Below are 27662 nucleotides of genomic sequence, written 5' to 3' on the forward strand. Positions count from 1 at the left end.
CAAAACACCGTAGAGAAGGTGAGTGAGTAGCCTAGCCCACTCGCCTCTTTTCTTATGTTCGCTCCGCTAAAGTGAAAGGAGTGGATTGCTTTGCGAGAGGAACTTGTCCCGCTTTCCTTAACTTGCAACACAGTAGAGTGCGAATTAGCGTCTTTATAAAGCAAGTGTTCTCAAGCATCTGATGCGCTTAGCTCAGTCGGCATAGTACCTGACTAAGAATTTCTCGGTCCCAAGTTCAATTTCTGTCAGTAGTTTTGCGACCGTGTCTTAATAATTACCCCCGTGGGTCCATATGCCTCCAAAAACTTTGACATACGTGTAACGGTCGAGCTTGGCGGTTGTTTCGTAGAAAACGAGCGTATATACACATTTTGCGTTGAAAATAAATAGTCCTACTCGTGGGCGTGTCGAAGAGACGGCCACGAGTAGGACCATTCAGGCACTGCCAGAGAACAGGGCACAGTGGTACGAGAGTCGTTATCAAAAGCCTCTCCTTTCAAACGACATCCGCAATCCGGTAGACCTAACAGCTCCAGCTACTGGCTGCGGCAACCAGTCACGGTCTGCCGCAATGAACAGACATTCACTTCCTGCCCTATCAAAGTGTCGTGGTCGAGAGATCGATAAACGATGGCAACCAGGGCCTGCCTTAGGCGTGGGGGACCTGGGCCGTCACCCGGAGTGCCATCAAAAAGGTGGGCGCGATGGCGCCCCTCTTTTTAATTTTTTTTTGACACGTTAATTATTTAACATTAACGCTATATGCTCGATTCCCGTTCGTTTTGGAATGCGGTTCTCGACTGACAAATACTCATATGTTCAGTAACAATGCAATGTCGTACAAGGGGGGCGGGGGCCTTGTCGGAGTTTGGACAGGGCGGCTAATGGTGTAAGCGTACTGCACGTACGCTTGCACCATTAGGTGTAAGCGTACGTGGAGTACGCCTACGGAAAACCACGACGTACTGCACGTGGTTTTCCGCACCACCAGGCTTGCGGCGTCGGTTACATGGCGGGCTTTGCCTACTACCTTCTCGCGGGCATTTTTGCTGGTGCTTGCCGCACGGGGCGCTGCGTTAGGCGTTCGGATTTAGCAATGCCCCCGGCAGTAAGCCTTGCCATTAAAGTAGAAAAAAAAATCCTGTATACAACTACTTGCTCTCTACCACACTTTCCACGCACTGTAGCAACTGGCGACTGTGTTTAACTCGACACACAACTCCCCTGTACCCCATCTTTCACTTTGTCTACTTTTAGGCACAGTGTTTTAAGAGGTAAACAATCATTTAATTTTGTTCTTATATTAAATTTTCTTCCATCTGTGTTAAACCTGACAGACTTAAGAGAGCAAAACAAAAGAATGACCGTCTCTCAACCTGTCTTTATTCGCTTCTCGTCTCTCTTCTCTGTCTTTTGATTTTGATACATCATAGGAAGCGCACTTTAGTAAAAAATGTGTGAAAGCGACTGGACCCTGTAGAGGCATTACCAAAATTTTACATTTTAGGCGGGCTTGATCAGGAGCTTGCTTTGCTGGCTTATTCCTGGTACTTGTACGGTTAGATGGACAGGTTTAGAGCTTCCGACGGTGTTTACACTGCATCTCACTAGCTACGTGCTGCGTTGCCAAAGGTACAGGGGTGAGAGCGTAACCCCAGCAGTTGAAAAAGGTAGACAGAAGGGAATGCCCTCTTACCAGAACCCTCTTTTGTTAACCTCATATCGCCCCTCGGGCACAAAATTCGCGCAAAAATTAATTTCCTTTTTCTCTCGCCCGTAGCTTCCGGAGTATTGCGCCTAACTAGCAAGATAGAGTATAGTTGGGGGCTCAAACTGTTTTAAGAAGGTCAGAATCCTCAAAGGCCACTTCGCATTTACTGTATTAAAACTTGCAAATGGTGTTCAGCCTTACGTCAGCAACATTTAAAGCTGCAGTTTCTCGGTGGTACTTCTAAATCACTACGGAAAACGTTTTAAGGTACTGTATTGATTTGTTGCGGGGGACAGGGGCAAAACGTGAACGGAAAAAAAGTGAAAGTCGTTTACTACTCCCTGTAACGCCGAATTGGAGCGCAGCTCTTGAGGAGGAGGAGGGAACGGTACTGAGGGCCACGTGTTCTCGGGGGGGGGGGGGGGTCACGTGACCCCCCCGAGGGCACGTGACCTTGGTGGGGTCACGTGGGGGCAAACACGTGCCCCCTCAGAGGTCACGTGACCTCGGGAGGGGGTCACGTGACCTCGGGGTGTCACGTGACTACCCAGGTCACGTGACCCCCCGGGTCACGTGACCAAAAATTTTCCGCTAGATTTAGCGGGGAAATTTTTTCCGCTAGGTTTAGCGGGGAAAGTTTTCCGCTAGATTTAGCGGGGAAATTTTTTCCGCTAGATTTAGCGGGGAAATTTTTTCCGCTAGATTTAGCGGGGAAAGTTTTCCAATAGATTTAGCGGGGAAATTTTTTCCGCTAGATTTAGCGGGAAAATTTTCTGCTAAAAAGCGGGGAAATTTTTCCGCTAGATTTAGCGGGGAAATTTTTTCCGCTAGATTTGACGGGGAAATTTTTCCGCTAGATTTAGCGGGGAAATTTTTTCCGCTAGATTTAGCGGGGAAATTTTTTCCGCTAGATTTAGCGGGGAAATTGTTTCCGCTAGATTTAGTGGGGAACTTTTTTCCGCTAGATTTAGCGGGGAAATTTTTTCCGCTAGATTTAGCGGGGAAACTTTTCCGCTAGATTTAGCGGGGAAATTTTTTCCGCTAGCTTTAGCGGGGAAATTTACCCATAATGCACCGCGCGGTTACGCCGACGGCGACGGCGACGGCGACGGCGACGGCGACGCCGCTCAAGCCGGAAACGGGCGCCTAAGAGCTGCGCTCTAAAAGAAAGACGAAAGTCCGTTGTAATCGAGGAAAGTATAAATGGTGTCTCCACCAGAGCAGGGCGACCTCGCGGGAGTCACCTCCCTCCCTTCGGCTCGCGTAGGTGATTATGTGACCATAGCGACAACCAATGTCTTTTTCGAAAGACGTCGCGCAAGAATCTGGGTACACTAGACAGGATACCCAAGTTTTCCCAGCGAAAAGCCATTTCTAAATATGATGATTGTGTCAGGTAGTACCAACTTACCGCCCCAAATATTTTCATTTATAAAAACAAAAGTCAAAACTATGTTTGGGGAAATTTTTTTTTAATTTTGAGCATTTGAGGGGACAATAAATTTCACTGTTTTTGTAATTTTACGTTTTCTCCCGAAGTCTGAGGCGGGGGGTGATTATTTTACAACCTGTACTCAATATAGAAATTAAAAATGAACACCTTTTTCGCATCTATTCTTCAAGCTTGCATGAAACAAAACAATATGCTGAAATACAAATATTTTAAGTCCGTAGAAATTTATAAATTTATTTACAGTTTATTTTCTTATTAATCTGAAAAAAAAATGAAAGCCGTGTACAATTCCCTGTAACGCCGGATTAGAGCGCAGCTCTTGAGGAGGAGGATGGAAGGGTACTGAGGGATAGGTGACTCCTTGAGGTCGCGTGACCTCGGGGGGGGGGGGGGGGGGTCGTGTGAATCAGGGGGGCCACGTGACCTCGGGGGAGGGGGTCACGGGACTTCCGGAGGGTCACACCACCTGAGGGGGTCGCGTGACCTCAGGGGTTGACGTGCGTGACCTCGGGGGGGGGGGGGGGGGGGACGTGACCTTTAAGGCGGGAACGGGCCCCTAACAGCTGCGCTCTAAAAATATGCATTTTCAAGTTTGCCCTTAAATTCCCAAGGTTGACCTTAAATTCCCAAGGTACATGTATGTTATATATAGTGCCAGCTGAACATAAAAAAGTATTAGAGAGAGAGACTAGAAACTGTTTAATAACATCATATTTTTCTTCATCTATATTCCTTTTTTTTTTCATCTACACCTACACTGAATTTAATTTAATTGAGGAACTTCTTCCTCTTCTAGTCTTTTAACCAAACACCTTCCTCGTCTTTCATTTGTCCGCCATGAAGAAAAAGATTATCTTAATAAACAGTTGCTAGTCTAACGGTATGTATGCCTTTTCTATGTCTCTCTAATCCTTTTATGTTCAACTAGCACTATATAAAGTAATGAACCAACTAGCTAAGCTTCAACCGGTACAGGTATGTTAGCAAACGTACATAAAATATATATTTAAGCATTTATTTCATTAAATGAAAAAAAAAGCTTTCGGGGCCATTCAAAATGGTAACCATGCGCTGGCAACCTCAGCATTTAGCTGTAACTTTGATGCTTGGCACATATATCCTTATTCTTTTTGAAGGTACGCAGCATACTCGTTTACTAGCAGAAATGGGTTCTGCAGATGTGAGAAAGCAGCAGACAAAAACTTACCAACGCTGAGGGGTGCCTCTCTCTTCTGGCGATGTCGCGGTTGGCAGGACAAATCTAGGAAAATCAAGGGTTGGAATGACCCATCATTTAAGTGTATGCTATTGTGTAAAAACGCACGCATCTTCCTACGCACTCTTAAGACTATCGATGCATGCGGTTAAGGCGGAGAAGTTCCGGCTTCTCTTTTGGCGGCATGCGACTGTACAACTCTAAAAAGTCTGATTACTTTATTTTCTATTTGCGCGTTTTCGCACATTGTAGATGTCTTACTAAATGCACAATCGTGTTTGCTCAATTTTAAGCGATACGTGCGTCCAATGGAATGGGTTTTAAATTGTGCGGGTTGACATATTGCAAACCTCCTGCCTAAAAACGAGCCTGGGTTTGTCCACACCGGCTCTCGGCATTGGGCATGCGCAGAAATCACCGTAATGCGCGTGCCCCCTAGAGTATTATGATGAGTTTCTAGCTGCTCGATGGGGTCACGCGGTTTATCGGACGCGTTTTTAATGCGAGCTGCGAGCAGGTGCCTAAAGAGTTGATCGTCTGGAAATGTGTCCGCCTTTTCTCCCGCTTTTCTCCTCTCCAGGCGAAAACGCAGAGCATACGCACTTGAGAGCAATCTCCGAAGGAGGCGCCCGCCGTTAAATATAAAACGCTCCCCACGGTTTCGAATTCCCTTCAATCTCTCTAATGCGCCGTGTCGTTTTATGTTGTATATTCCATGTTCTATGATCTATGTTCAGTGCTACGCCAGACCGTTGATCCGTACCGTTTCGCTTGGGGCGGTCGTCGTTCGTGTTGGCCAGCAGCAGCACCCCGGCGTCGTGCAGGGCTTGGACGGAGTCGGTGCCACCTCCCGCTCCGCAGCCCAGGTCTTTGGCGTCCAGCTGCTGGAAGAGCTGCGTGCACGACACGCAAAGCACATCTGTTGGAATACTCGGTCCTTTTCGCCGTAGCCCTGGGGTTTATTTGTACAAACTTAGAAAGTCAATGCGCCTTCTAAACTACCAAATCATTTGAAATCACTACGTCATGACGTCACTTTATTGAATAATGAAAACGTACCTAACACCGCATAACACGGCGCACTTTTAAATATTATTTTTTTCCCCCTGGAGTTCTCGCGGCTTGCCTGGTAGCGCACCGATGACTGGACAAGCTGCAGATTGCATATCATTTGCTCAGACTTGTTATCGTGACCCTACTGGCGTTCAGATTAAGTTCGCTAAAGTGTTTTACATCATTCGGAAAAAACTGAATTCGTGTTTCGGTCACGTGGCCTGATGTCACGTGATCTATATATATGCTTCCCCGCCAGAGTAGGCGGGGAGATTGATATCGCGTGACCTGACATCACGGGACCTCTAGTCTGAACTTTGAATTCTTGATCATTTGACGTATATTGGGGTAGATTGTTAAGCTGTCTTTTTATCCGGCCATGATGATTATTCATCGCAGCCCTAAAATTTTTTGAATTGTTTGGATGCGGTAGTTCTACAATGACATGTGTCGTGCGCACCGGTCGCGCACGACGTAATACAGTACTACTGCGAAAGCCTTGTTGTTTTTTTGTGGTGCACAACAATAAAATTCAAAGAACTCAACAAAATTAATTCCATCGGGGAGTTTTAAAGTTGGTTCTGATTACCTCGTTAAAGCGTTTAACCTGTTCATTTTCACTCGAATTGTAAATACAGGATTTTGAGTGCATGACAGTTCCATCTTTTAGAAAGTCCTTGAACAGTCGAGGCACGATTTGTAAACGTGGTCTCACAGTAGTACATCGAGACAGCCTTGGCTAAGGAAGATTCGCAGTAAGAAGCTTATTAGAGCATATGCCTTTGGATGTAATTAGAATACAACCCCGTTCACCTGCTCAAATGATCAACTACTGCCGACAGCCATATCATCAGCTTCTAGGAAAACTTCTAAATGAACGGACAAACAAGCTTGAAATTTGTTTTCGTGGTACTGTTGGCTAAGTAACTGGTTGCATTCGAACAGGGGCTGTTTTATTTTTTTTTTTTTTGTCATTTTACTAGGGGACAGGGTTGGGCAGAAATACTATTAAAGGTGTTTGGAAGCACAAATACTAGCGTACATAGCAATTAAGGCTAACATAAAATAGTGATATTGAAATACAATATCAAAAATGTACCAGAAGAAGTATCAAAAATACATTCGAAAAAAAAGAAAAACACAAGAAAACTCTTCAAGGGACAAACTTTTGGAACTTAATTACATATTTCTAAAACAGAAAAAAACTATTTTAAATGATCTTGCACTGCCTAGAACTATTTGGGTGTGTCCAGTAATGTACACGAAGGAGAAAAAAAAACTATGATTCACAATTCTCTATATGCGTAATCTCCATTACGAAAACCATTTTAAGCTAACAAACAAGCAATCGCTGTAAGATAGTCTAATTGTTTACTTTGTCATATTTTTATTCAAATTAAATTTACCACATAATTAACACCTCGCATTTTGTGCCGTAGTAAGGGAAGCGAGTTGTTATTGTTTTTTAACTATGGCTCGAGCGCAAATTTGTTTTCGCGATCTATCAACCATTCGAGGCAAACTTCCATGAAATCGAAATCAGTTTTGTGTCCTTCCAGGTTACCTTGAGAAGTCACCATGATTTTCACCAACCAGGCGCCACTTTCAGAATTGATCTTTCTACATAACCGAGAAAATGAAGTTTTATTATGGTGCCTGGATCGCGTCTTCGACTGGTGTGTTTAGCGTCCTATCCCGCCCATACATCAAAAGTGGTCCCGATGTGGCAACAAATGACGCGAGTGTCATGCTGTTGCCTGTCGCGATCCTGGCGGTTGGCCGTAGAAATGTTGGCAAAAAGCACGAGCGAACGCAAGTGTCGCTGTCGTCACGGCGTCCCGTTAGGCGTCCCAACTTCCGGTTGCACTAGCTTCCGTGAACTGTCACAGTGGAAAGCGACCTGCAGCAGAACAGGCATCTGCTACACACACCATAACTGTTGAGACGCCACCAGGGTCGCGACCGGCGACAGCATGACACTTCTATGACGTCATCAGGCGGAAATCGAGGGACCACTTTTTTGGCCGCGGTAAACACACCAGTCAAAGACGTGATCCAGGCACCATAGTTTTATGAAACCGTAGTCTTTCATTTGTCATTTAGACGCACCGACAGCGCCTTCAAGTAGTGAATGTACAGGAATAATCGGCAACCTAAGTCCAACAAAACATGTTTAATATTTTACGATGTGGAGTAAGGGGCCATGTATATTATGATACAAACGTGCCAGATGAAACTTGGTCTTCACCTTCTGTATAGATGTCAACGACTCCATGATATTTGTAACAAACTACATCGTGCCCTAATGGTATTGCTATACCAGGAACACACCCAAAAATGTGTTTCGATACAGAAATAGAAAATACACTGCAAAATTTGGGACGCGATAAACAAATTATAAATGCGTAGAGCATTCCCGAAATACTATCGCGATACATTTGTATCACGATATTGTGCAACACTGATGGCAGGCCATCTTTTGTTCAAAGACACCAGCGTTCACTCGTTGCTACGAGTAGTTGTCTCAAAGTGTCCATTTGCTTTGTGCAATTTCAGGATGAAATCCGCGGTCGATGTCAATGATCCGACGACAAGTGTTCTTACTCTACACCGGGTGACCCTTTTTATTTAAAACAGATTTTTAAAAAAGGCGTCTTTACTGCAACGTGAATGCCGTCTTCACTCTATATTTCTTGAGCTCGGCGGACACTCGAGGGGCAAACAACCGTCACAGTCAGGTGAGTAATAAATTAAAAGTAATTCATTACCGTTTTAGTTAGTGAGAATAGACATTAAATAGTGCAAATAGACAGATAATTCCGGTCGGAAACTTGCTGAGCGTCATTTAAAACCACTAAATCAGTTATTTTCAGAAAGACTTTGAGCGGGAAAGAAACACGGTAGTGCGCTAGAGCTATCACCCGTGCAGCAGGAACAGAGCTACCGGCGCGATAAGACACCCTCACAATTTGTTTCGTCACTCACCATAGCCCCAGCCTTGTACCTGCTGCACAAGTGGTCGATTTAGCACACTACTTTGCTCCTCACGCGCTCAAAGTCTTTCTGAAAATTACAGATTTAGTGGTTTTAAGCGACCCTCAGCAAGTTTCATATTTGCAACCATGTGTCTTTTTTCACTGATTGAAAAGTTAACTAACGAATTTTAGGTACTTACTCACCACACTGACTGTTGTTCGTTCCTCGAATGTACCCCGGGCTCAAGAAACATGTGATAAAGACGGCATTCACGTAACAATAAAGACGACTTAAAAAATTAATAAAACATATCATTCCGTATAATAAAATTGGAGAAGTTTTTAAGGTAGAAAATTGCGCCAAAATAAATCAACTTACACCTCGAATAGAGCGCAATTCGCGGCCTGTAGGAAGCTGTTGCCGCCGAAACAATCCGCTTGGATCGGGAATCAATACCGAGACATCTCCAGGGCTAGCTGAGAGTTCTATTAACTATGCTCACAAGGAGCAAACAGTAGAGCAAACAGGTGTCAATTTATTCTTCCGTAGCTCTTCACCCATGGGCTTCGCCAAAATATTTATAACTATAATCATCAAAACTGCTGATGTCACAAGGGTGACATCAATGCTCGTAACGATGCTGGTAGCAACTGTTAACACCTGCTTGTTCTATTGATGGCTAGCCCTGGATAGTTGAGCTCGTATAACGCACCACTCAGCTTTAAGAGGTCCCGGGATCGAATCTAACACAAGGCGATTTATTTAGCTGCCGACAATCGCCTAGAGGGCGCGAGCAGCGCTCCATTCCAGGTGGAGGTCGATTTATTATTTCAAATTCTTCTTTGTGTCAAAAACTCATAATTACGTTAAACGAGACCCTCAACCACTGAAAGTATTTCATGGAGTTTGAAGAAATATTGCATGTAGTTCTCGCACGCCACTCAGAATGTTTTCAACAACTGATGATCTGCAGTATTTGCTAGTGTTTCACCTTGATAATTATCCGTCTCAAACTCATTCGAGGTGACGCTTTGCAGCTGTGCTCAGACTGTTTTGATACCTTTAGCGTCGCTCGAATCTTTATTTTTGGTACCAGAAGGATGTCTCAAAATTCGCCATCAATCAGATTCTGTTCGCTCCACCGGTTCTTCACTTTACAGTTGAACTCCAATAATCTCGCACACCAGCGAGTGATGCGCATAAGTTACCTACAAACCCTTGCGTGGTCTGCGATGTACACATACTATAAAATTATTTCTGAAAGGAAATATTGTCTGCACTCTGCAATTTAAAAAGCCAGCCGTGATTCTTGCGTTCGAACTGAGTATCAGCGCTTCGTCTCAGACATTGTCCTTGACGCAAGCGCCGCTGTTCCGACGTCTTTCGGTTGGAGCTAATATAGACCAAATCCTAGAGCATAACTGGCATTCGTTGTCACCATCGTTTCAAGAAAATTCAAATATAGCACAGCGTATATTGATTAGGTTCACTTCATCTCCGAATGCTTGTGCTTGTCCGGCCGTCCATAAGCAACAACCTATTGCTCATCAAGGCACGGAGCGGATCAACCACTTCTGAGTAGTGTGGATGAAACTTTAAGTAATATGTCGCAAGTACGAAGCACTTTCGGGTGCCATGCTGATTGTGTTCAATGTCCTTTCAACTGGTTTGATGCATTCTTTCTATAAATGTTCTCCAAGGTACCTCAACTCCATGAGTGAAACTTTCATTTGATCCTATCAAGTAGTAACCCACTGTTTTCTACACGTGATAGAGCTCGATTTAATTTCCCAGTGTGGTTGTTTTTTTAGGTATCCTTGCGACAACAATATTGTCAATTTGACATAACTTAAACGAAGGAAGGAAAAGAACGACACGTAAAAGGAAGTGATAAAGGCCCTTTCACACTCTTGCAACCGAGTACGACCGATAGAGACGAGATCTGGTAAAACTTCTTAAAATTTCTTAGGGCCAGGGAACACACTGGCATTTTAGCGTCATCTATGCGGTGACCTTGTAACTGCGTTGCACAAGAGCGATAGTTTTGCGGGATTTCCGAGGTCAAATGAGCATAATACCTATAAGAAAGGCTCTTTTATAACGTTGAAAGGATAATGCGCGAGAGAAATAGAAAACATGCCAGACAGCCAAGTTTACACTTCTACCCAATAGACAGCGCCAGTGCGTCCTCTTGCTGTAAGAGGTTTTAAGGAACGCAGTTTTAAAAGGCCGTAAGAGTGTGAACGGGCCTTAACACAGAGCGTCTCCAAGCATAGCTACGAGTCTATTCAAGAATGAACACATTTATGGTAACAGCACACCTCAGTTGACGCCAAAAACACTCTACGAAAAAACCCTACAATGTTCTAACATGGAAACAGAAAAAACACCCTCCCCCAACCACCTCCATTATGCGAAGGACCGGAAGCTAGCAAGGAAACTTAAAGACCCTAAACCGCAACATTATTCTTGCAACACACACACAAAACGACACACTTTTTTAAACTTCCAAGATTGTTCACGCTTGTTTCTCTAAGACAATTGAAGGAACAGCTGACAGTCTCCTGCAGATGAGATTGTCACTGTCTCCTTTACATCCCTTTTAAAATGATCAAATTCCCTGCTTCCAATTCTCGTGCACTTCCATTAAGAAAAACAATTGTTGCACTCTGCTAATTGCTTTACAATATCTGACTTAGTCGACTTTGTGTTCTAAAATTATATCGTTTACACAGTAGCCAGTCTCGCAATGGTCGAAATTCGTATGTCAAAGAAATGTCATAAACATCAAGGTAGTGTCGTACACATTAAAGTAGTGATATTTTTCGTAGAATCCCTCCACCACGGTTGACATCCAAAGGGCAGCTGCAGCTGAAGCTACGCCAGAGCGAATCTCTTCATACTGGAACATTCTGTCGTACATTCTATAATTCTTGCACTATACCATAATGCAACACTACTTCCGGTTCGGGAAGCTCCCCGCTACACGTCGAAATTCATGATAAGGGACTTCGTCATTGTTGCGCAATGTTTTGTGTGCTTCGGCACCCCGTTCGCGTTGTAGTTTGTCCGCTGACGGAAGGTTTAAAATGGTCAGATGCGCTATAATTATTTGTTCCAGATGCAAACGTCGGCGACAAAATGGAGATGCGGTCAGGAGTATTGCCTTTTTTCTTAATGCTATCAATCATTAGGAGTCAGTGAGAGGCGGCGCTCGAACAATCGGTTCGCCGGCATCCCGAATGGCTCTGATAGATACGCTGGCAGAGTCTCAACCAACAAACTTCGTACCAAATAAGGGTTTGTCGACTGCACTTCAGTCACGGCAAATTAATAGAAGAGGACGCGTTTAATTGCCGCCCGACGGCATTCTTGCGAGGCGTTCAAGTTCAGAGCGACGGCACCCCACGCACCCATTCAAGTGCCGCTCGAGGATGTTAAACAAAAGTCACGCCTATTCTGACCCGTGTTACATCGGTTGCTCGCCACAAATCTGTTTCGTCATCAAACGCGACCGACGCAAACGACAGGACTCTACGGCACTACTGCTACCGCAGTAAGACGCCGAATGACTCTAACATGGCGCCAAGGCATTCATGGCAGGCGACAATGCTGGTGTCGATGTCGAGAATAACTGGAAGTTATGTCAGGTGCAAGAAGCTGATAAACGGTGTAAGGATTCTGCTAACCTCTTCCAGCTTCATATGATGGTCCATCTTGGAAGAACTAGACAACAGAGAGAGAGAGAGAGCGCAGGCGAGCTGGTGTACTTTGAAGCTTCAAAACGTGGAAGAGAAAGCCCAAACGAATAAGAAGACAACGTCTCGAACACAGCTAAAAGGTTTATTCAGTTCTCTCTTTTATATATCCCCACTCCCAACGTCGCCAGCCGCCGCATACACAGCTTCCGCTCTCTAAGGTCAGAGGCTTCCTTTTTACCCCGCGCTACATAGTCCTTCAAACTACCCTTTCACTGAGGTTGCTATAGATAATGGATGCAAGGCCTGTTCAATGTGTTGTTGATCAGTGACCTTACAACTCCTGCTTTCACAGTTTTCGCATGACACCTTGTTCTTGAATAAAAAGGTTTCGGATTCTTTTTTCCGTGCTTCAACACAAAACTTCCCCTACATGAATCCGTAAGTCTGAACATTGCAATCCATCTTTCTCGGTTGCTCCATAGTAAAACGCAATTCAAGAGCTGGCTTTCTTAGCAGACCTTCCACCATTTCCGCTACTCCGTTCTGAAACGAACACACTACAATGTCATCGGCATGCCGCTTTACCACATAGCTCTCCAAGGGCATTCCTTTCAGACCATTAACCCCGGAAGAACCAACGAATCCAAATAGATATCTGCCAGTATCGGTGCCGCCGACGAACCCAAAGTTAGCGTTTTTGGCATTTGCTTACGGAAGCAATTCGTCGACCCTGAGCTCTTCTGTCATCTATCGTCACCGGAAACTCCCTGTACCACCCAAAAGAAGATCTACAGAACGTAAGCGGCAGTGCGTCTCAAAGGAGTCTGGAGATCCGCAACGCAAGTGACTGACTATGGACTCTACTCCTCGGGACGGATTTTCTACGCCACGAGGACTTTCAGCACTGGGGCAACGTCAGGAGGGCCCACTTCAACCGGCTTTGGAGTGCAAGGCGGAGCCAGGTTTTAGACAGCATCAAGCGGCAGAATGCTCACGGCATAGGGCTTGGTTATGTGTTGCATGGAACTCACAATTGGCTGGACAGTCGAGGACTCACTGATCGAACGCATGTAAATGACCGTCGGAGCGTGTCGTTCCGTAATCTTGTCAATCATTATGAAGCATCAGTGTCCCGGAAAACTGAAGTATTATTCGGGAGGGGGCCAATATTTTTGTGTAAATGTGAAACCGTCTAGGCTTGATGTCTTTTCGTCAATTCAGTCGGTAGCGAGAATGGTCGGACTTGAAGAAAAAGCAGCCTTCAAGGATCAGGCGATTGAACGGCTGGAACGAGTTATTGGCAGGGATTACCTTCGGGCAGATAAAAGCGCCAAAATAACAATTGAAAAGTAAGTCGTTGGAATTAGTGCAGACAAGAGTGGAAAGTTTCCGGTATTACCCAGCTCAGTTTATGAGAATAAGGCAAAAGAAGCTTGTGGGAAACACGTGTTTCCCGTCTCCCTATCTAGGCCTAGCACAAGCAGGCCGTGGGAGCGTTATGGCGACGTCATCCCGGATACGGGGGTAAGGCCGCATTCCTCGAAGAGGGCGTGTCTACCCTCGCCCTTTTGGGTGAAAGTGCCTCCGGCGCACCCTTCGGAAATGATTGTGGACGCGGCCCATCTGCGGGATAAGCCACACTACCTACCCCGGGCGCGTCCACTTTCCGCTGGCTAGATAAGCGGCCGCGAACGGCGGCCCGGGCTCTCGTCCGGGGAAGGCTCTGGGCCACGGAGCCTCGTTCTTTTTGGAGCTTTCCCCATTCCACGAATCTGCCTAATGCGGCAGCGTGGGCCCCCTCCAGGTGAATCTGTCTAATGCGACAGCGCCGACCCTTTTTCCGTTCTTTTCTTTTATTAGTTTTGCCGACGGGCACAGCGTGGTGGCACAGCAGCCAAATAAACCCGCTTCTTCAGTATCTTTGTGTTTGGAGTGAATCCTCTCCTCGGAGTCCACGGCAGCCTCCGGACGGACCCGGCCGTAGCAGTCCTCAACATCGAGCTACGGAGTGGGATCGACCTCGTGGTGCAGTAAGGCAAGTCAAATTCCACAAGCTTTGGGTTCTGTCTTCTGTGAACCGGGAGAAGACGTTGAGAAGTTAAGGAAAATTATTTGTGGGGTCCTGAAAAAGGAGGATTTCGAGGGTATGGCCAACCGAATGATGGGTTCAAGGCTCTCAACATTAAGCTTAAAGTTCTTCCTTAAAGATCATAAGCCGGAGCTTTCGTTTCGAGCGGTCGTTAATAAGAATGAAACGTGGTAAAAAGTGGAGTCCAAGAATCTTCAAGAAGGGTTAGAGTTCATTAGTCTCGAAAATTCCCTGTCACTAAAAAAACACGAACGAATTGATTGGCATCTTGGTCGTCCACCATGGCGAGCAATGCTCGGTTTTATCGATGGATTTCAAGGATTTATATTATTTGTTGGGGAGTAAAAGACTAATGAAGGTAGTGAAAGGCACTAGAACTCAACTTAGTGAAGTTTCAGTCAGGATCGGGCATCTCTGTAGACAGTTTTTTTTTTGACAATTTTGGATATTTATCTGTATTCATCCCCAGAAATCTGTTGGATGGATGGATGGATGAATACGGCTGAGCCCTTTGGATCGGGCGGTAGCTTACGCCACCTAGCCATTTTGTTTTACCATTTAAGCTTAGAATATTTAAATGTGAAATCTATATTCACTCCGCAGTGCAAAGAAAGTGAGGCTATGAAACCCCCTTGCCATCAGTGGATAAGAAAATACCTAGTTTTCTCTCGATTTCTGCCACCATTCACTTAATCTTTGCTTGGTAATCTCTACAGTCTTGAAATCCACTCTCCCTTCGCTGTCTCTAAAACCCAATGACTTTATTAAATCTATGTTGTCTTCGGTAGGCATAGGGTGAAGCCCTTTACAGTAGAGTATCAAGTGCTCAGCCGTCTCGTCCTCCTCTCCACAAGCAGTGCACACTGTATCAATTTCCTGGTACTTCACTCTGTATGTTCTGGTTCGCAGAACACCCGTTCTTGCCTCAAACAGCAATGAGCTTCCCCTAGAATTGTCATAAATGCTTTCTTTGGCAATAACTCTTTTGTTTAATCTATAGCTTTCCAGAGCCGTCTTTCTCTGCATTCCCTCTAGCCACCAATCTCTTTCTGTGGCCTTAACTTTCTTCTTAACTGAGACTTGCTCTTCCGTATCTTCGCTATAGCCCAAAAACTTTCCTCTTAATTTCCTAGTGCGCTGTCTCCACTTTGTGTCTACACTCCTCATGTATAAATAGCTGAAAACCTTTCGTGCCCATTGCTCCCCGTCCATTTGCCTCAACCTATCCTCAAATTCTACCTTGCTCACCGCTTCCCTGCTCTCAAATGATGCCCATCCCATGTCTCCTTGTACTCCCTGGTTTGGCGTTTTGCAATGTGCCCCCAAAGCCAGTCTACCTACTCCGCGCTGTTTTATTTCTAGTCTCGCATGCACTTCGGATTTCATGCATAGCACTGCGTTTCCAAAAGTCAAGCCAGGCACCATGACCCCTTTCCAAATCTCTCTCACCACCTCATACCTGTTGTAATTCCAAAGTGCTCTATTTTTCATTACAGCTGCATTTCTGTTGCCCTTACCTATTATATACTTTTCATGGTCTCTGAGATATTCTGCACCATCACATATCCATACTCCTAGATACTTGTATTTACTAGCTCTCTCAACTGTAATATTCTGTATCTTCAGCCTCTCAACTTCATCCTCGTTAAAAATCATGACTGCCGATTTTTCGCTACTGAATTCTAAACCTAATTCCTCTCCTTCCCTACCACAGATGCTCATTAATTCCTGCAACTCTGTCCTGTTGTTAGCCATTAGTACAATATCATCCGCATACATCAATCCCGGTAAGGATTGCTGAATTTTTTGGCCTAGCTTACTGTAAGAAAGGTTGAACCCAAGCCCACTCTTCTCTAGTCTATCCTCCAATCCTCTCAGATACAACATAAACAGCAAAGGCGATAATGGGCACCCCTGCCTAAGGCCTCGTCTTATCTCTATTTTCCCTGTCGCCTTTCCTTCCCATGTTATAATCACCTTGTTATCTTTGTAAATGTTCCTTAATAGTGCTGTTAGTCCTTCATCTAGGTTTAAGTTCTCCATTATGTCCCACAGGTTTCTTTGGTTCACATTGTCATAGGCACCCTTGATATCCAAAAATGCCAGCCAGAGCTGTCTGTTTTCTTTTTGCGCTATTTCTATACACTGTGTTAGAGAAAATAAATTGTCCTCCAACCTTCTTTGTTTTCGAAACCCGTTCTGTAATTCGCCCAGTATGCCCTCGCAATCTACCCATTCCTCCAGTCTGTTCTTTATAATCTGCATTACCAACCTGTAAATAACCGGTGTCACGGTTATAGGACGATAATTCCTAATATCAGACTTATCTCCCTTTCCCTTATATATCATACTCATCCTACTAAGCCTCCATTCATCTGGAATATTTCCTTTTGTTATCATGGTACTCACTACCTCCCTTAGTTTTGCCTTAGATTTAGGACCCAAATTCTTCACCAGCTTGATAGGGATACCATCTGTGCCTGTCGACGTGCCACTAGGGACTCTTCGTTCCGCCTTTTCCCATTCTCTTTGTCCAAAATCCGCGATGTCACAAACTGGACTGCTACTTCCTTCGGTTCTCCTATCTTCCACCTGTAACCGTTCCCGAAATTTCTCCTCCATCACTGCTCCTATATATTGTATCGCATCATCTCCCTCTAATTGATCTCCCTGATGCGAGAGTATGAACCTCTGTCTAGCTTGCGTCGTTTCACCGAGTGAGTTCAAGTGCTCCCAAAACTTCTTGGCAGCGTTTCTATCTTTCTTACTTACATTACTCATCCATTCCTCACCCTTTCTCTGAATTTTCGCATTGATCAAACTGGATGCCTCTCGGCGACATGTTATAAAATTGTCCCATTTTCTTTTTACTTCCGTTTCGGACTCCCCACTACGCTTGGAATACCTGTGTTCTCTAGAGGCTTCCTGACGTTTTTGTATCGCTTGCTTCACTTCTTTGTCCCACCAGCTTTTTGGTCTATGTCCTTGCTTCCCCTTTCGTTTACTCTTAACTTTGTCTAGTTCTTGAGCAAAAAGCCTAGTTAGGCTCTCATAAGTCCAATCTGTATGCCGTTGCCCTGAAACTGCTGCCTCTATTCTTTCAACAACTATTTCCAACTCTTTGTCGCTGCAGAAAGTTTGCTTTGAATTATGTTGTCTAGTTTCAGCATTTACTTCTCTGGCAAAATTCAGCTTAATACGTTTGTGATCACTACCAAGACTTTTGGAACCTTCTTCATCTATTTTCATTACTTGTAACTTACCATATATTTTGTGTGACATGAGTACGTAATCTATAGTTGAATGCAGATTGCCAGTTTCCCAAGTTATGTGCCCGTCACACTTCTGACTGGTATTACATAAAACTAAGTCATGTTTTTCCACCAGTTCTAGTAATATGCTTCCAGTTGAGTCCGTATACCCATCCAGACCCTCAATATGGGCATTCATGTCTCCCATAATAATTATTTCGGAGCCTTCCCCTAGTTCACTTCCCCATCGCATGCTAGCGCCATCTCTTGGCGGATTATGGCAACGCTCCCATAGAAGCAATGTATTAAATATAGAAATACGGCAATATTTGCTCAACATCACATTTTTTCAGATTTGCCATGCTACCCGTCCAATCTCTGACACAATCCAATCCTTCCGCAAAAAAGTCAAAATTACAGCGCATAAACTGCAGGTTCCTCATTCGAGTAAATTATTTGATGCATAGCCACTATGTGTGGTATCAGGTTTGATCGGTTTTTAAAATATATTATTAGGTGAGTGAAATAAATTTTAATTTTATATTATAAATACAACCCTCCCCCAATCATATGACAAAGTTTCGTGATTTGTATGATATTTTGTAATGCGTAGAAAAAACATCCTTCTGGGGCACCTCTCCCAAACGTACCACACAAAGTGATTTTCAAACCTCCCTAATTTAAAAATACAGAAAGATACGAGATTTGCCATATAACTGCGACAAGGCAAAAACATCCAGGAAGCGTAGTGTACGCTCTGTCTTCTCTCAAACTTATTTGCTCGGGTTCCTGAGACCAGTTTGTCGAACCAGGCGCATAATCGATCAGCCAGCTGTTCAGAATCGTTTCCTGCATTCTGCTGCTGGGATCACTAAACTACCAAACAAAGAAAGCAACTATTTGTTTTTTTCATTTAGAAATTTTATCATGGCTAAGAAAAGGTGTAGAAATATTGTTATTAATCATTAAGAAATTATTGACCTTGGCGAAGCTACATTTAGGGCGAATAAAGTGGGAATATTGAGTGATTATTTGGCAAGGAAGCTGACTGTACTTGATGGTCTCTTCATGACACGTCAAGCACATAAATTCAAAATATCAAGTAAAAAACATGTCGGTCGATCCAGCGAGGAGAACATTGGAAAATGAGAACTACGTAACGTCCTCGCTCGACCGCCTTTCCCATCGAGGAGGTTTATTTTCAAGGATATTCAGTTGTACCATGATTGATTTGATGGACTTAAATTTTATCATTTTTCCCAATTAAAGACCCGAATGTTCTAAACAAGTTCCTTGTGGATGAGCGGAGGCCCAAATTTGAAAAGTTGGACGAAGCCGTCAAAACGGAAAAACCAGGTCTAGTTTGAAGCGGTTTTTCTCAAGACAGATTTATTTCCAAGTATTTGCCATGGCACTAGCATGTAGTAGAGGGATGAAAATTATATATTTCGCCCAGAATGGGTGCATGAGCCGTGCTCCAAAAGTTCCATGTGAAGGCGCGGGTGCTCAAACTTTAAAAATGGGACGAAACCGTCGAAACAGAAAAACCAGGTCCACTTCGGAGCGGTTTTTCTCAAGACAGATTTATTTCCAAGTATTTGCCATGGCACTAGCATGTAGTAGAGGGATGAAAATTATATATTTCGCCCAGAATGGGTGCATGAGCCGTGCTCCAAAAGTTCCCTGTGAAGGCGCGGGTGCTCAAACTTTAAAAATGGGACGAAACCGTCGAAACGGAAAAACCAGGTCCACTTCGGAGCGGTTTTGCTCAAGACAGATTTATTTCCAAGTATTTGCCATGGCACTAGCATGTAGTAGAGGGATGAAATTTATATGTTTCGCCCAGAATGAGTGCATGAGCCGTGCTCCAAAAGTTCCATGTGAAGGCGCGGGTGCTCAAACTTTAAAAATGGGACGAAACCGTCGAAACGGAAAAACCAGGTCCACTTCGGAGCGGTTTTTCTCATGACAGATTTATTTCCAAGTATTTGCCATGGCACTAGCATGTAGTAGAGGGATGAAAATTATATATTTCGCCCAGAATGGGTGCATGAGCCGTGCTCCAAAAGTTCCCTGTGAAGGCGCGGGTGCTCAAACTTTAAAAATGGGACGAAACCGTCGAAACGGAAAAACCAGGTCCACTTCGGAGCGATTTTTCTCAAGACAGATTTATTTCCAAGTATTTGCCATGGCACTAGCATGTAGTAGAGGGATGAAAATTATATATTTCGCCCAGAATGGGTGCATGAGCCGTGCTCCAAAAGTTCCCTGTGAAGGCGCGGGTGCTCAAACTTTAAAAATGGGACGAAACCGTCGAAACGGAAAAACCAGGTCCACTTCGGAGCGGTTTTTCTCAAGACAGATTTATTTCCAAGTATTTTCCATGGCACTAGCATGTAGTAGAGGGATGAAAATTATATATTTCGCCCAGAATGGGTGCATGAGCCGTGCTCCAAAAGTTCCCTGTGAAGGCGCGGGTGCTCAAACTTTAAAAATGGGACGAAATCGTCGAAACGGAAAAACCAGGTCCACTTCGGAGCGGTTTTTCTCAAGACAGATTTATTTCCAAGTATTTGCCATGGCCCTAGCATGTAGTAGAGGGATGAAAATTATATATTGCGCCCAGAATGGGTGCATGAGCCGTGCTCCAAAAGTTCCCTGTGAAGGCGCGTGTGCTCAAATTTGAAAAGTAGGGCGAAGCCGTCAGTACTGAAAAACCAGGTCCACTTTGAAGTGTTTTTTTTTTTTTTTTCAAAATAGAGTTATTTTCAAGTATTTGTCATGATACCAGCATGTAGTAGAGGGATGAAAATTATATATTTCGCGTCGTCTACCACTTGAGTATAGAGAGACCAAGGTTCGAGGAGATATCATAGAAACATCTGAGCGGATGAACACTGAAACCTTTCAGACTCGCCAAACTGCTTGGCCCATGGACAACACGACAACGCCCAACGAGCCTTCAAAGCAATTCTAAAAGCGCAACGTGCGCGCGTGCGTGCATCGTGTATGCGGACGCGAAGTGATAAGCTAAGCTATGTTTTTTCTTTAACACTAACTTTGATCTCCCCTTTCCTAACAAAGTAGCCAGACCCTCAGTCTTTGTTCACTAAAACGGTGGCCGGAAGCGTACTGCTGTAGAAAATTATGTTAGCCCTGGAATAAAGAGCATTGAGAAAGAAACGGGTATTACTCTGTCTCAGTCACAAATGAACAGAAAGGTACTTCACGAACCCCGGAACCAAACCAACACAGAGAGTGCGCCACGTGATCAGACGGTATTGCGCAGCAGTGCGAAAAATGTAAAGTCATGTGGCACGCTCACCGGGCTGGGTTGGCTGGGATGAATCGTAACGTTTGCTGCGGTTCATTGAAGAGATAAATTAGATATAGCTATAATAAGAAATTATAAACCAAATCGTGTAGGAGATTCTCATGGAACTCGCAGCATTTTGCACCGTCTTTTATGGCGTAAACGCTTCTTCGTTAAAGGGGTCTGGAACTGTTATGGAACCTCCATGAACCTTTGTCGACTTCCGTGAGGTCCTTTATATGGCTTCTTCCGTGAGTGCTTTTTTGGAATTCTGAAGATGCTCCGGAAGGGTACTGCGGGGGGATCACGTAGTGGTCGACGGTCACGCGTGACCCCACGGATCATGGGCACTTGACCGTGCGACCAGCAGGTTCGTTATTTCTAGTGTGGCTACGTGGTGGACGAAAACCGATGGGCCATGGTCCCGTGACCCCCACCCACAAACAAACGACGCTTACGCATGAACATGTGGCCAGCAAAAGTGCGCTATTATCAGTATTGTCAGGTTGCTTCCGACTCAGTCACGCGACCATGTGTGGCCATCAAAGGTGCGCTATTTCTTATGTGGTCACGTGGTGGACGGGACCCCACGGACTATGGTCACGTGACCTCAGTGACGATGGACAGGTGATCCCTTATGATCATGATCACGTGTCCGTGCGACCACCGAAGGTGCGATATCTTATGTGGTTGCAACCACCACCCCCTCGACAGACCGACCGACGTGAAAACTGAGAAAGGTTTTTTTAACTTTATGATGTGTGAGGGCAGACATTAACATAAGCTCACGACGTTTTTGTTAGAGTATTTGAAGGCCTTGAGGAACACAGGCTCTAATCATTGTAGTGAGGTCATGCTATATGATCAAATTTTAACGACTGTGTCTGTTTAAAGCAATTAACGGAATAGGACCAAAGAATTGCATACTTCAGGAATATATCGCATATTTACTCGAATTAGTTTTTATACTAGACCTCGGCGTTTGGACAAAATCAAAGATTCGGGAGTTCCGCTCGTTTCAGCTGAATTTACTGTGGAGTTATAAAGTCGTTCCTAAATCCTCCGATTTCCTCTTCTTACTAGCAGGAACCAATCTCACTCGGTGGCCGCTGTGTCAGCGGAGTAGTACTCACGCATTAGAATAAGAACGGCGTTGCATTGCACTTTTGGAACTACCTTTCTGATAGGAGTATCAGAAAGTTACGCTGGAATTATGCGGAAGTGAAAAAGGCAATATCATTCATGTTGTTGACAGAACAACATTTGTATTTTTCCACACGTACGTGTTTTTGATTATATACAACGCACATGCGCAGCAGCCTGTTTCTTGAAATGTGAATAATCTTCACAATCTTGGTGCAGCAGTCCTCACTACTGCTCTTTTGTCATGCTCCAAAAACGTGGTGGCGTGTGCAAATTTCTGATAAGTACTAAGAACTCCTGATATGGTCATAACGCCGTTTTGAGCTGAATTGTGGGAGTTTGTCACGTGGGCCTGAAAGCTGAGGTGAGGTATTACATAGCGAGCGAACGTCAAAACAAACGAAGTGTCTGGTTACTCGAAAAGGCAATCTCGAGTCCTCGGCCACATATTTGTGCGAACTTCTCCCCGCTATTTAAATATAAATACCCCAAGGCGAACTGTAGGTAATAAATAAACAAAAATAATAATGCCCCAAGGGCGAACTGTAGGTAATAAATAAACAAAAATGAACAATAAACAAATGCATTTCATGCATTTCCTGACTTTCTCATGGAAAGCGTAGCCACAACTTTATTTATTCTTGAGCGCTGAAAACGTCTGCCGCGGAAGAGGTATGTAGCACTAATGTAAAAAGTGATGACATGTGAATAAGCCCAATAGTGACATACAAAAAACAAAGATACAGTTTAGAATATTCCTTCGACGGCAGACGAACGTTTTGTGATAATCGGAATAAACGTGCTTTGATAAGTAAGCCCTTGGGAGCAAGAACACAATGTAAGGGTTACAATAGCTCAACAACAGAAGAAAAAACTCAGTTTGTTGAGTGCCAGCCTGGTGGAAAGAAACTGTTAACCAGTGCACCGCGCAACTTTTTGCGATCTGATATGGTGTCAATTATTGTCGGAAAGATCGTTTGAGTTCTGGATGGCACGAGGAAGTGCTGAGGTTTTAAAAGGATGGATGCTGAACGAAATATTCGCTGGAAGCTTTCGCTGCTTTTTACGAAAAGAATCCGGTGGTTCTTAATAAAATAGAAAGAAAGAGAGGCAGAGAGAGAGAGAGACAGACAGAGAGAAAGTGGGGGGGAGCAACGCTATAAAAAATATCAGGACGGACTTAGCCTTGCCGTTGGAGCTGGCATTGCCCCGCTTGGCAGTGGTTCCAAAAGAGGTGAACTGGACTGACCGAAGTTTTGAAGGAACCGATGAAGTAAGCAAAAGAGCGAGATTAGTCGACGAGTCTGGAGAGGATGAATGAACTTACATTGCCTAAGATCTGACACGCTAATAAATCGAGAATGAGACTATATGAATAGCGCGGTACAGTTTTAGACGGGTTCTGAATGCGTAATTCTGTACGTTTGGTGATATCATTAAGTATTGAAGACTAAGAAAAAGAAGGTGCAAGCTTCCGGAGACTAAATAGACACGGAAGAAAGTAAGAAAGAGGAAGGAGAGAGCGCTCGCACTGAAAGGATCGAGATGACGGTCGGGTACAGTTCAACGATACCTCCAAAATAAATAATTCATTATTTCCTTCTATTTTAACACAGTTCGCATAATTAAACCGGCTTTTTATTTTTATCGTCACCGTGGAGATCCTTCCTCCATTTACTTAATAAAGGCTTCTAAATATATTAGGCGTATTCCGGTTTCTGGGGCGGACATGAGTACTATAAGTATGCTTCTGTGTTTTCGGACAAATTCGATAAAATCGAAAAAATACTTCCGGTAAAATATTTTAATATTTATATTTACCCAAAAAACTCAGATTTTTCAGGACCGCCAACTGCTATGAATCCTACTGGTCTTAATATTTTCCAGGGATCTTCGAACAAGTTTTGCTCTACTTCTCTATATCTAATATTTATTTATTTATTTGAAAAACTGCAGGCCTTTTTCAGGCCCTCGCAGTATCAACTTTCGTTTGTATGATCACAAAGAACTTCCGTTTAGCTTCTATTTTAAAAAAGGGGAATCGTCGAACACGTTTCTCATTGAAAAGGATACTTTTACAAAATTCACAAACTGCTGTTTTCAACCTTTCGTTCACTTCACCGAAAAAGCCGAAAAACTCTGTACGATGAAAGAAAGCTCCAAAGAACTCCGAATTTATGGTAAAAAATAAGCACTAAACAACACTCCGCGATTTTAAGCAGAAATAAACTCCGAAAACGCAGAATCCTAATTATAAGCTGGATCTCGTAGATGTTGGTGCAGCTTTTAGATTTCGTTATAACTTATAGGTAGGGTTCCGTATTTTTGTGTATTCTTTTTTTAAATTTAAGGGTGTCTTTGGGTGTTCATTTTTTCAAAGTTCTCTGTTTTCGGTATCTATTTCTGGTGTCGACCAGAAATCAGGGTTTATCAGGGCTTACGTCGTAAAAGCTATTGCACATCTATCGCGTTTTTACAACACACAATGCTATTCGCGCCAGTTATCACTAAGTGGCCCATGCAGAAACAATAATTGCAGCAGAAGGAAGCAGCCTCGCGGAAAAGGACGGTTTGTTTTCGGGGTCAACGGAAATAGAGCAATTTTTCCAGTTAACCTGGGGTTTCATTTAATTCAAAAATTTCAGTTCGGAGTTTTTCAGTTTTACCAATTTCAAGAAAAATCCCAAGAAAAAGGAAGCCAGACATCAGCACAGCGAGTGGTCATACCAAAGAGAATATTTCGCTCCTGATGACTTCAGCGGAGGCAGTGTAGCGATACGATGGTTGTGGAGTTCATGAAAGCCTAATTTAGGCAACACAAAATATGGATCCTTTTTGTTGTAGTTTACTCGACACACGCCAATCTGCAAACAACTTTCCAAAAATATCGCATATGTATTGTCGGGTAGTTTTTTCGAATACTTGTTCGGAATTCTTCCGCAGATCCGACTTTTTTGCTTCCATATCGCTAGATATGAAAACGCGGAATAATAGTGTTATCGACTTCTTGCAACCGGGAGGCGTTGATACGGCGTGCTCGTCCGCTCTTTCCGCCCGTCTTGCGTTTGTTTGCCTCAAAATGCGCTCACAGGCTGCTTTTACACTCTCTCCCACCACACGCACACACACACGCGCGCGCGTTCACACGCACACGCGCACGCACGGACGCACGCACGGACGCACGCACACACTGACACACACAAACAACCCGTCTCGTCGAATTAACCACCAACACTGGCGCGGGTTTTACTGCCGCGTCAGCACGCTCTCTGCGTGTTCTTTGTGCTGTCCATCAATTGATCTTCCCCCTTTCTGTAGTACTGTTTGAGAAGCTCTGATAACGTAGCTCTATTTTCTATTTTTCACAATTTTATTCATTGCACGCGGAACGCATTTCGGTTTGGCGGGAATTTGCACACGACGTAAAAGTTAAAGGTGAATACGCCACGTGTCGGTAAATAAGTGAACTAGAACAGCTTGTCACAAATTTCTGGCCATGCTACGATTGCGGACTATGGCACTGATACTGGTGGAGATCTATTTGAATTCGTTGGACTCTGCCGTGGTTAATGGTCTGAAAGGAATACATTCGGAGAGCTATGTGCTAAAGCGGTATGTCGATGACATTGTAGTGCGTTCGTTTCAGAATGGAGTGGCGAAAATACCGGAAAGTTTGCTAAGAAAGTTAGCTCCTGAACTGCGTTTCCATTTGGAGAAACCGGAGAAAGATGGGTTGCAATTTTCGGACTTACAAATTTATGTAGGGGAAGGTTTGTGTCGGGAGTAGGAGGAAAACAATCCGAAACTTGTTCTTCTAAGAACAGCTTGTCATTCGAAAACTGTGAAAGCAGGAGTTGTAAGGTCACTGATCAACAACGCATTGAACACGTCTTGCATCCATTATCTAGCAACCTCAGTGAAAGGGCATTTTGAAAGACTATGTAACGCGGGGTACAAAAAAGGCTACATGAGCAGGCAAGTGAGTCTAATGTCAAGAGAAGGAGTGGGAGCGAATGAAAGACCTAAAAAGTGTGCGCAGTTATGCCCTATTTTCACAAGATATCGCACAATGTAAAGGCATGTGCGAAGAAGTTTGAAGCCGACGTTGTGTTTCGGACGGATTTCAAGTTAAGTAACCTCACCCCCTTTCTTACAGAAAAGATATGGTGCCAAAAAGCTTATAAGGAAATGTGTGTTCAATGGGAATGTGTATGAACTCCCTCTGGTGTGTGGATTCAAATAAGTGGATCAAACCTCCAGATGTCTCAACGGCAAATCACAGAGCACAAGCTTAACGTCAAAGTCAAAGCTCCGAGCTCAAAAACGGCGATACATGCTCAGCAGTGCAATGATTGTATAATTCACCTGTCAGAAACGGAAGTCTAACACGAGGAATTGAAATACGTGAAAGGTGTAGTAAGAGAGACATTGCGAATAAAAACGATGGGCAATTGTATATGCCAGGCGTCACTGCAGCTAGGTGACGCATCCAAAGCCTTCCTGTGACTTTGTGACGAAAATAATCTCTGGAGAAGGGGAACACGAGGGACGAAGGGCAAACACAAATCTCTAAACACGGCTAGGTGACTAGTGAGCGACCCAAAAATCCGCCTGGTCCGGTATCGAACCCGGGACATCTCCATTACAGGTAGAGCGCTCTACCAACTGAGCTTAACAGAGGTTAGACGTCGGTAGAGCAAACGGGTTTTATCAGCTCCCACCAGTCTAACCCCAACAAGGGCGAAGCTTGCAATTTAAGGTTATAATTATAGTGCAATTAAATGCAAAAGTACAAGCGAGCTGGACGAGAATGACGAAAATAATCCCTGGAGAAGGGGAACAAGAGAGAGAAAGAACAAACATATATCTCCAAATAAACAATAAAAAACAATTTTGATTTTTGTGGTTTTGTTTCAAAGGGTGAGACGAAGGCTAGCGATAGTGGTGACCGCGTTTCTGAGTCTAATTCTGGTTCAGGTTCCAGCAAGTTGATGTCTTGTGTGCGTCCCTTTGTAAAGTACCCGTTTGGAAAATAGGTGTGTCGCCTTAAAATATGTGTTTTTTGTTTGTTTGCTTTCTGTGGGCGTGTCCGTGGTTTAAGTTTTAAAAAGGAAGTTTGTGTCCTTGGAGAGCGGAGGGTGTGTGTGCGAGGGCTGGCGACCTTGGGAGGGGGGGGTATATAAAAGAGAGAACCGAATACACGTTTTAGCTGTGTTCGAGACGTTGTCTTTCTATCACTTCGCCTTTCTCTTCCACGTTTTGATGCTTCATAGTTTTCTCACCCCCGTCTCGGGTAATTTAAAGAAACCGTAAAAGAATTGGAGAAACTGTAATTCTTTTTAGGGGGGGGGGGGGGGGATTTGCTCCGGGCTTTGAAGTGTATGGCCATTAAGATAATTGCTTGATTTGGTTTTCCTAAATATGCACAAAGTGCGATTCCCCCTGTCTTCTTCTAACTAACAACGCTTGGATTTGGGCAAGGCGGTTTGACATAATTTTTCAACTTAATGATAATTCAGGAAACCTACCCTAATGCATCTATTCTCTGGAGCATGCCTGCCGTCCATTTTTTCTGCAACATAAATATTGTCCTCTCATGTCTGTAGAAGACAGCGTAGAACCTCTGTAACCGAGGTCGTCTCTTGGCTTTGTGAATCAAGTCTTTTACGTACCTCATTCATTCTTCAGAGATTTGAGAAAAACAATTCTTAAGAATGTTGAGTATTTTGTAGAACGCAGGAAATTGCTGACGACGG

The 27662-nt window shown here is 44.1% G+C and overlaps 1 protein-coding gene across 1 annotated transcript in view; it reads right to left on the reverse strand.

Moving 5' to 3' along the window:
- Positions 1–27662, reverse strand: part of LOC8032849 (complement C3) — a gene marked incomplete at its 3' end in the record, with an annotated part of 118887 nt that overhangs the window by 83479 nt on the left and 7746 nt on the right. Inside the window, exons 2-3 of the mRNA XM_042288325.1 lie at positions 5144–5273; positions 4372–4425 (exon numbers count right to left, since the gene is read on the reverse strand). Of these exons, the coding sequence (XP_042144259.1) occupies positions 4372–4425; positions 5144–5273 (184 nt within the window). The remainder of the gene's footprint in view (positions 1–4371; positions 4426–5143; positions 5274–27662) is intronic.

Source organism: Ixodes scapularis, unplaced genomic scaffold (assembly GCF_016920785.2).
Source record: "Ixodes scapularis isolate PalLabHiFi unplaced genomic scaffold, ASM1692078v2 ptg001856l_1___fragment_2___debris__unscaffolded, whole genome shotgun sequence".
Classification (NCBI taxonomy): domain Eukaryota; kingdom Metazoa; phylum Arthropoda; class Arachnida; order Ixodida; family Ixodidae; genus Ixodes; species Ixodes scapularis.